This window comes from Stegastes partitus, unplaced genomic scaffold (assembly GCF_000690725.1).
Source record: "Stegastes partitus isolate 25-593 unplaced genomic scaffold, Stegastes_partitus-1.0.2 Scaffold2009, whole genome shotgun sequence".
Taxonomy (NCBI): domain Eukaryota; kingdom Metazoa; phylum Chordata; class Actinopteri; family Pomacentridae; genus Stegastes; species Stegastes partitus.
The window spans coordinates 31,918-42,238 of NW_007579740.1; the positions used below are offsets into that span (position 1 = coordinate 31,918).

The 10,321-nt window shown below is 45.6% G+C and overlaps 2 protein-coding genes across 2 annotated transcripts in view; both read left to right on the forward strand.

Moving 5' to 3' along the window:
- The first annotated feature begins 6 nt into the window (after positions 1-6).
- mgat2 (alpha-1,6-mannosyl-glycoprotein 2-beta-N-acetylglucosaminyltransferase) lies at positions 7-1,816 on the forward strand. The gene has a single exon (XM_008303451.1). The coding sequence runs from the start codon at positions 59-61 to the stop codon at positions 1,472-1,474; it is 1,416 nt and encodes a 471-aa protein (XP_008301673.1). The 5' UTR covers positions 7-58; the 3' UTR covers positions 1,475-1,816.
- Positions 1,817-6,823: 5,007 nt separating this feature from the next.
- Positions 6,824-10,321, forward strand: part of tbpl1 (TBP-like 1) — a 9,018-nt gene continuing 5,520 nt past the window's right edge. Inside the window, exons 1-5 of the mRNA XM_008303453.1 lie at positions 6,824-6,929; positions 7,478-7,569; positions 8,192-8,394; positions 9,280-9,362; positions 10,251-10,314. Of these exons, the coding sequence (XP_008301675.1) occupies positions 8,260-8,394; positions 9,280-9,362; positions 10,251-10,314 (282 nt within the window). The 5' untranslated portion in view covers positions 6,824-6,929; positions 7,478-7,569; positions 8,192-8,259. The remainder of the gene's footprint in view (positions 6,930-7,477; positions 7,570-8,191; positions 8,395-9,279; positions 9,363-10,250; positions 10,315-10,321) is intronic.

A 10,321-nucleotide genomic window follows, 5' to 3' on the forward strand; every position in this document is an offset into this window, starting at 1 on the left:
CTCCCCGCCTTTCTCTACAATCAACTTCTCTTCCTTTGCGAGAGGCTGACCCTCTATCATGAGATTCCGAATCTACAAGAGGAAGGTGGTGATACTGACTCTGGTGGTTGTCGTCTGTGGCCTAGCTTTCTGGAGCAGCGGAAGGCAGAAGAAGAACGACGGCGGCTCGTTCCCCAAGGAGGTGGAGACGCCGAGGAGGAGCAGCAGCAGCAGCATCAGCAGCAGCAGCAGCAGTAGCATCAACAGTCATATCCAGGTACCGGCCACACCTGCAGTCAGCCGGGCGCCGGTCCCACCGCCTGTCGTACAAGCGAATGACACGCACCAGGAGAAAGCAAAGGACAAAGCCAAAATAGCCAAGCCAGAGGTAGATAACACCACTTTGGTGTACCGCGGCATCGTCTTCCAGCTGAACTTTGACCAGACGATAAGAAATGAAGAGAAGTTTAAGGCGGCGCGGCAGAAGGACGATCTGGTCGTGGTGGTTCAGGTCCACAACCGACCAGACTACCTGAAGCTGTTAGTGGACAGTTTGCGGAAGGCCAGAGGTGTGGAGAGCATACTGCTGATATTCAGCCATGATTACTGGTCCCCCGAGATTAATAAAGTGGTGGCCTCTATTGACTTCTGTCAAGTCCTGCAGATTTTCTTCCCCTTCAGCATCCAGCTGTACCCCCAGGAGTTCCCCGGAAACGACCCCAGGGACTGCCCCAGAGACATTCCCAAAAAAGATGCCTTAAAGCTGGGATGCCTCAACGCAGAGTACCCCGACTCCTTCGGCCACTACCGCGAGGCCAAGTTCTCCCAGACCAAGCACCACTGGTGGTGGAAGCTGCACTTTGTGTGGGACAGGGTCCGAGTTCTCAAAGAACACAAGGGTCTGGTTCTGCTGATCGAGGAGGACCACTACATGTCCCCGGACTTCATCCACCTCCTGAAGCTGATGACGGCTCTGAAGAGGGAGCAGTGCACCGACTGCGACATCCTCTCGCTGGGGAGCTACAGCCACATCGGCTACTCCAGCAAAGCCAACAAGGTGGAGGTGAAAGCCTGGAAGTCCACCGAGCACAACATGGGGATGGCCCTGAGCCGGGAGACGTACCAGAAACTCATCCAATGCACTGACACGTTCTGCACTTACGACGACTACAACTGGGACTGGTCCTTGCAGCACCTGACCGTGTCCTGCCTGCCCTCCTACTGGAAGGTCATGGTGAGCGAGGCGCCGCGGGTTTTCCACGCTGGAGACTGCGGCATGCACCACAAGAAGGCTTCCTGCATGCCCATCAGCCAGAAAACCAAGATCGAAAACATCCTACAGAGCAGCGGGAACCAGCTGTTCCCCAAAAACCTCCTGATAGCAAAGAGACTGCCAGCCAACGGGGCCGGAGGCGTCGCCCCGCACGTCAAAAACGGAGGCTGGGGCGATATCAGGGACCACGAACTCTGCAAGAGTTATGTTCGATTACAGTGACCTTAATTGCTACTATTATATATTATTGTCTCTTTTGCATCCTATATAAAGAAAAAGTAAATCTTTATGGACTATTCTTCATATTGCCTGTTTTATTGGATTGTTCCAAATAAAGACGAATGTTGGATTTTTGGCTTCTTTAACACAAGTATGTCTTTACATTGAATTATTTATCCTGACAAGTTTGCATTGTTTTGTATGGACTAAATGATAATAATATATTGTTGTGTTTTCTATAACAAAGGCTTTCGGATTAAAACATGTCTCAGAGTTATTAAAAATTAAGAACATCTCTGCAGAAATAAACTGGGAGGCGCTCGTCGGGGCGGCCGCACGTCTGGAGAGTGTGTGGACTTTGCATTCCCTCTGCGCGCACACATAATTAATTCCAAGGTATTAATATCACACAGATTTGCTGAGATCAAAGTAGATCCGTCGAGACACCTTGTTCCAGTTAAGTGATCTCCCGCTTTGGCTTCAACAGGTTTGTGGAGCGCATCAGAAATCGCATTACTGCAGCAGAAAGAATAAAGTAACACGATACGGTGCTGCTTCTTTTTTCTCCTCGCTGAGCCACTGCAACTAGATAAAACTGCAGGGTGCTGTTTTGTTTTGTTGCAATGCATCACTGTCCGGCTTAAGGGTGGAATATGGAAAGCCGAGGCTGCTGTGTCTGTGCAGCGATTTCCACATAAATAAATACGATGCACCTGGACGGATCCCAAGGCGCTGGTGCTACTTTGTGTTGTTGCTACTGAAGATGCATTTACATTTTAAGTGCTTGGACCGCAGCTCGGTATCGATGGTTTCCGCTGAGGCTCGAAGCTCGGTGGCTTCTCTGAGGCTGCATCGATTCCCTCCCCTCCTCCCCCCGCCGCCGCCTCCTGTTCCCTTCCTCCCCCTCAGCTGCCGGCAACAATCAGTTCTGCACACTGTTCAAAATGTGGAATAAGTTATCGCTGACTGGACTCTGCGTACAGTTCATATTGAATTCATTCTCTGCTGGTGGCCTCTCAGAGATGCAGGCTCTCAAAATAACATCTTAACACCGCCCGAAGTGAGCAGATCAGACAGACTGTGGCAGAAAGAAGCCCCGGTTCGTTACCTACGTGTGAACTTTTAATTCCTAACGCGGTGTGAAGACATTCTGCTGCCGAGGGTCACGTGACTGGGAAGCGGTGCAGCTGCTCCCCCGGCGGAGGCCCAATAATTGGGCCCGCACCTCCAGGGAGACGTGGCTCAGAATAGAGTTGAGAATAGAAGAAGTGGCACTTTGCTCCCGATTCGTGGTGACTAATGGTTAACTTGCGCTTTAGAGGCTGTAATGTGCCGTCGCCTCCTTTTGAAAGCCTCCGAGCAGCCGCGGAGCGATTCGCCTCCTCTGAATGAAAGTGTTGTAAAAGCAGAGAGCGTGGCCATTTTTCTAAACACTCCACTGTGGGATAAATAACCTGCTGGTGAGTTCAGTTAAAATACAGTCTTCCAAGAGTATAAATTGAGGATCTTGAGCTTTTCAATGATGGTTGGATTAAATAATTATATACTCAAAAGCGAGCAGCGTCAGTGTGAAGCACTTAAAAGCTCCTAACTGGACCGAAAAGTGTGATTCAGTGCCAGAAAGTACAATTTGAAGATACTTATATTTATACTTCTGCTCCACTACGTTTATCTGGCTGCTTTTAAAGATGACAACTTTACACAAAAGATGATAAAACAAGCTTTTATCATGCAACATGGTTACAGATTAAACCTTCCAACCTTTCTGGTTTCTTCCAAAAAAGCTGGATTTTAAGCATTAACTTTGCTATTATTCATATTAATAATCGAACAAAAGCACATATTATAATAAATCTATCTGATGAACTTTTACTGCAACACTTAAAACTACATTTTGCAGCCGTGCACGTTTATTTAAGCAGGATTTTTCATGCAGTATTTCCACATTAACATGTTGGTGCTTTTACCTAAGAATATGAACGCTTCTTCCACCGGAGGTCAACTTGAATTTCTTGCACCGACTCACATCACTCGACTGAAACCGGACAACAGAAACGACTGCTACGCTGCAGAAATCCTCCAAACACACCAATGCAAAGCGTATTTTACACCATGCAGCTATAAAGCAGCAACAATTTGCACAAAATCAGTTTAATTAAGAAAGAAAATGTCTTTTCATGTGGCTTCTTTACCAGCAAATGTCTTTCTGTATGCAACATTTAGCTCCTGCAGCCAGTGGGAGTAAATATAATGAGCAAAATCACAAGTTCTGTGTTTGTTCATGGAGGGTTTTGGAGTATTTATACATCGTTGTGTTGGTACTTTTACTTCTTTCACTACTGTGCTGAATTATGTGCGACTTAAAAATGCAAGGTGGCCATAAACATGATTCCAAGTGTTGATCTGAGTGAGTCTTTCTTCACACTCTCGCACACTTTCCTCGTGTTTTGTCCTATTTTTAAACATCCCAGCCGGTTTGTGCACATTTCATTTAAATTAAAGAGGTGCTGCCAGTTGTGGCCAAATATAAACACAGAAAGGAGCTTGTACTCCAGTGTTCCCTTTAATTTATCGTCCTTTCTCTTTCCAACACGACTCATCCCTCATTTCTCACACGCGGGTTAAACAAACATCCCCGTGCAACGTTTAAAACGAGCGAGATTAATGCGATCAATTCCAGAAACCGACAGGAGCTGTCTGCTCGCAGCAGATACGAGTGTCACTTTTATTTTATTTTTTTTTGCAAACTCCATTGTGTACACTCACATTTTCTGCCCATTATCTCAAACTGCGAAGGCTCCGCCGCACACTGGAAGCTGCTCGCAGCCCTGAGAGGCCGTATTAATCATTCATAGCCGCTGCACACATTGCTAGGTAAACAAAAAAAAAACTCTGGGTCAATATATGGAGAGGCGTGCAGACGAGGGAATTGCATCACTGTGAGGAGATGATTAAAGCGCGGCCTTACAGTGGGATTCTCTCCCAATTCTATTGAATTCCCATCAAGTGGGACCTATTTCCCTGAAGATGCAAGATAGATGGAGCCGTTTGCCAAGCTCAGTGTTTTGATTCAAATGGCCAGTGAGATTACAGAGAGGCTGGGTGAATGAATGTGGTAGTTTGAAGACAGAAAACCCCCCTCAGGAGCACGTGTTTTATCCTCGGGATGATGTTTTCTTTTATTTAAAACACCTAACTAAGCACAAATCCTGATTGAGAGGCCCCGGGGGAGCTGAGGCAGTCAGTCAGAGCTGCTTACTGACACCCTGACAGGATGATCGGGCCAATCCGGCCTTCTGAGTCCACTTCCTCCGATCACACCAGTGCTGCTCGGTTTAATGGCCGTGAGTGCTTGTGTTTCTTCTAAAAGTGACTCATAAATTATGGAGGGGCAGTTTTATTCCACTCTCAGATGATAAAATATATATGAAGTCGTAGGAAGGCATTTGTGAACACGAGACAGAAAGACAACGGGACGGACAGACGGACGGCGATCACAGGCGTTACATCAATTGATTAATGATTTTTAAAAGGAAGCTGTGAGCAACACTGCCACCTGCTGGGCGGCTGTCACACCAACGTGCTGCACAAAATACATTCAAGGGGTAAAGAGCAGCAAAAAAAACCCCCAAAAGCTGAAATCTATGAGTCTGGGGGTGTTGTGCACGCTGGCTCACTCACTAGGAAACTAAAATGAAGCAAAGCCAAGTTAATTTTGTGCTTTTTTCTGCCTTGATAAGTCTGAATAACCGTCTGCTGCTGTGAGAAAAAGGCCAACGAGGTTAATGTCAGAAATGATGAAATTATTCTGCCGCTGCGCTGGGAACGCAGCCACAGTGGGTAAACAGCTTTAATTAAAAAGTGCAGATAAATGCAAAGTGAGACAGAATGTTGTCATTTTTATTGGCTTTGTGCGCCCATGATGGACGCCCACTGGTGGGTGGAAAACACTGGACCCACGTGAACCTTTGAGATGCTTGTACATTACTTTCCGTTTTCTGCTGCTTTATCCTTCAGCTCCACTGTGTTTACCTGGCAGCTTTTTAAGATGCACATTTGACACAGTAAATAATAAAAGAAGATTTAAACACAGAGTTACAGATGGAACCTTCTGACCTTTTTGGCTTCTTCCACAAAAGCATGTTTCAGATGACTTGTTTATGGCTCCACCAAGTTAAACTTCTATTTCATTTAAATCAGGGATCTCCAGCTCCGGTCCTCCTGAGCTCCTGTCCTGCAGGTTTCAGACGTTTCCATACTGTAACACATCTGACTCACATTGATGGATCTCCAACAGCTTGTTGTCAAGTTCTACACAAGTCTGTTAATCACCCATTAATCTGAGTCAGGTGTGTTGCAGTACGGAAACGTCTAAAACCTGCAGGACAGGAGCTCACGAGGACCGGAGCTGGAGATCCCTGATTTAAATAAATGTTCTGATGATTCAAAATCCCAGCAAAAAAATCAAAGATTAGAGAAATGTCTTGTCAGGTGAAGCATATTAATGACTCACTGTCAGTGAAAGCTGTTCTGTTTATTCTGTCTTACAGCATCCTTCAGGGGGAGGTTTTTTTATACATCCATCCATCATCTCTACACCGCTTAATCCTCACATGGGGGGCTGGAGTCTATCCCAGCTGACTCAGCGTGAAGGCAGGTTCACCTGGACAGGTAACCAGTCTATCACAGGGCTACACTTAGAGACAGACAACCAAGCACACTCACATTCACACCTACGGACAATTTAGAATCACCAATTAACCTCAACATGTTTTTGGACTGTGTGGGAGGAAGCCGGAGAACCCGGAAAGAACCCACGCTGCACGGGGAGAACATGGAGACTCCACGCAGAAAGATCCCGGGTGTCCTCATTGGGATGTGAACAAGCTGCGAGGGAATGGTTCTAACCATCGATCCACCCTGAGTCAGCTGGGATAGACTGCAGCCCCCCACGACCCTAGTGAGGATTAAGGTGTAGAGACGGTGGATGGAGGTTCGTTTTAACTTGCTGTGACTCGTTTCACCATCAGATGTAGAAAGATGTTCCACCATCAGCTGAATGTATCTCCATCAACCGGCTCCTCTGTTCTCTGGTTCTGATCCATGCTGCATTTATTTATTGATCCAGGAGGTAAATATCTGTGGTATGTTGAGCCTCCATGTTTTCCAGTGTTGGTGACATCTGTGGACATTGTGAAATATAGAAACTAATTTAGTTTAATTTAATTAATGTGTATTGCAGTGACAAATGAGCCCCAGTGAAGAACAATGAGACGGAGGGTGAAATATTTCACACCTGCTTTATTTTGACAGTTGTGTTGTGAAGGTCAGCTGCCGGAACCCGGATGGTCGAACCCGGATGTCAGCCAGTTAGCATGCTAGCTGGTGTTCTGTCTGCGGACTGAGGCGATTTGTTCACAGATTCTGGCTGAAGTTTGATTTGGAGGCAGATAAAGAGGTAGATGAGGACTTTAAACAGTCACTTCAGACGCACACATTAGCCGTTAGCTGCTAATCCTCCTTCAAACTGCGTCTTTCGGTGTAACGTTACACAGTTAGCCCGCTAGCTAGCCGAGCTAACAACTTTTCATTCATTAGTTGTTGTCTTTGTTGCTAACGGCACCTTCACAACGACATTTGTGAGCACAACGGCGGGCTGTTGTCTGGTTTTAGTCTTTTGTTTGTGCTGAATTCTCACCATAACAACGGTATAGTGGGGCCAAGTTAGTTTGTGAGCAGCTGACAGCCGGTTTGTGATGCTAACAACATTAGCTGGCATCCTCAGCTAGCATCATTTCCCTAAACAGCCTCAGCAGCTGCTCGTGATGCAGCGCAGATCTGGTCGTAGCGATGCTTCAGAGCACCATAGAGTAGACAATAGGTGTATTTACTCAGTGTTGTCTTGGTTGGAAACAGCAGCAGAGATCAGCTAAGCAGTGTCTATCACAGGTGGAGATGCTAACATGCTACTTTGCCATAGCAATAAATCATGTCCGTGTTTTGCAGATGTTTGTGTGAGTCGAGCTTTGAGCCACAGTTCAGAGTCTGAAGAGGAACCGCTGAGCTGAAGAGTCAGATGATCTGCTGCTGCAACTGAGGTGACGCTTAACGTGTTCATTCTTAGTTTAGTTTAAATTTCAGTTGGACAGACTTGATGCATTTGAACTCCTCTGGACTCCAAGCAGCACTTTCTGGGTGTTTTTTTTGTTCCTGTCACGTTTGTTTCAAAGTCCTGCACCTTACAGGAAGTCAGAACTGTTTCCTCTACAGTACGATCCAGTTGGAGCGACAGAAATCCTACTTCAAAGTTAGATTTCTTTGATTTCTTACTGATGAGCTGCTGCTGACTCTGGTCCCTCGTTGGGCTTTTAGGAGCAGAGCTCAATTAAACTACACAGTATTACTGTCATGAGAGACGTGGTGTAGCGTAGACATGCACACAGACAGCAGCAGCCAGGGCTGTTTGATCTCACATATATACTGTAATATTAAATAATACAGGAACTTTCAGCCCATGACTTGAATAATTTAGGTTATATTGGACTAGATGGGATGGTTTTGTAGGGAAGTGCATCTGCAGAGAGAATATATTTGAACAGAAAATTTTAAAAAACGTTGTTATTTGGTGCAATGCTGGTAAAGGCACTTGAAATAGTTTCTGTATAAATAAACTGGCAGTTTTAACAACACTACTGAAGCCTGTGTGTTTGTGTCCACCAGTGAAAGGACGGTGACGATGGTGATGAAGCTGTGAGACAAAGCTCCCCGCTCCTCCTGCACACTTCCTCATGGATTCCAGCAATGACGAGGCGCTCGACATCATCGTCACCAACGTGGTGGCGACGTTCAGGACCAGGTGCCACCTCAACCTGCGAACCATCGCCCTGGAGGGAACCAACGTCATCTACAAGCCCGAAGTCGGGGTGAGAACACCAGTTTGTTAACGAGGGAGAGGCTTCACTCCTCTGTTATTTATTTTACTGTGTTAACCCTCTGAACCCTGAGAAGCTTCCTGTTCCTTCACTGAGGTTCATGTTCCTCTGCATCATATAGTCCTGCAGCTCTGAGGAACCAGAACATGAAGGAGGAGAGAAAACTCAGAGATGTCTTCTGTGATTATTTATTTGACAAAAGTTAAATATATAAAACCTGGAATCAGCACATCCAGCATTATCTGTTATCACAGAACCAGAACCAGTGGAGGCTCCACGCGCTGCAGATGTTCACCTCTGGGACGGTTTTGTCTCTTTTCCTTCATATTGTGTTGTTTTTCTTATGTTGTGTCTCATTTTTTGTGTCATTTCACGTCTCTTAGTGGGATCTTTGTCATTTTGTCACTTGCTTTTATCGTTATTTTGTGTCTGGTTTTGCTCATGTTAGTTGTCTCTGGGACAGATTTTTCTCATTGTGCCTGATTTCTGTTTTGTTTGTGTCGTTGTGTGACAGCTTGGGCTCATTGTTGTCGTTTTGCTGATATTTATTTACCCGTTTACAGCTGTACAGTATATATTTGTCATTGGACTGTTGGTCACAGGAGCTCAGAAACTTTAGTGTTTTATAGAATCTGGTTTGTTTTTGATGAATTTTTAAATTAGTATGTCACAGATGATGAGTTGAGGAGTCATTTGAAAGTTGACAGTCCAAAGATTCGTTCTGTTTTTGCGGTTTCCGTCTCATGAATAGTGACATTTTGAGAATATCCTTTAAAGACACCGTTGCGTTCAAAGCCTCCAGTGCATTTTCAGGTTCAGAGGGTTAAAGGTTTGTTTGTTTGGGTCACTGGCATTTAAACCGTCGTGTGTTTTTAGAAAGTCTTGATGAAGCTTCGCAAACCGAAGATCACGGCCTCGATCTGGTCCTCAGGGAAGATCATCTGCACCGGAGCTACGAGGTGAGCAGGCCACACAAACACCAACACTGTTCATCATCTGAGGAGACACAAGCCAAACATTTAGTCCTCTCAACGCTTCTCCTCGACCTCAAGTTGGAGGAAGGTTGTGATGGAGAATCTATGAGGAGATGCCCTAACCCTAACCCTGGGCAGGCTGGAGGATGTAGTTGTGTGTCTGCTGTGGATTTAAACGTCTTCACTGGTGCAGCTTTAATAAACTGCTAACCAGTTTATTTTATATATGGAATCACTGAAACGCTTTTACAGCATTTAGAGAATTCAAGAAGCTTTTATCATCACAATCTAAACCTTTTAAAGATCCCCTGCACCCAGACAAACAGGAACGCCGGCTGCTTCTGACCTCAGTAGTTTCGTTTTTTTTGTTATCGGCGTCTGGAGTTTAGAGTTTAGGGAACTTAGAGTCGACTGCAGAAGTTTGATCCTGAAGATGTTTGATTCAGATGCTGCTCATCGGTTCTCGTGTTAATTAATAAGCAGTCCAGAAATATCTGCTGTATGTTCTGATATCTGTCATTCAGCTGTGTTTGTGTTAATAATCCTGATTCCTGCTTTATTCTCAGTTAACCTGCTCAGCCTCTTAAAACCGTGTGATTGTCTCATTTATTAATTATGCTGTAAAACTCTGAACTGAACGTCCTCACAGTAAAGTAGGTGAATAAACACACAATCTGAGTAATAAAGTCCAGCTGAGACCCACCCAGAGTCCTGCCGGCTTCAGTAATGATCAGCAGCTTTGTCGGCGCCACTAGTTTCCTCTGACGGACCTCCACGTATCGTCACAGCTTTAGCTTTAGCCGCTCAACATGTTGTAAATGTGAAGCGGGAATGTGTCGCTGAAACTCACTCTGCTCTTCCTGTGTCGCTCAGTGAGGACGAGGCCAAGCTGGGCGCTCGCAGGTTGGCTCGCTGTCTGCAGAAACTGGGCTTCAAGGTGAGAA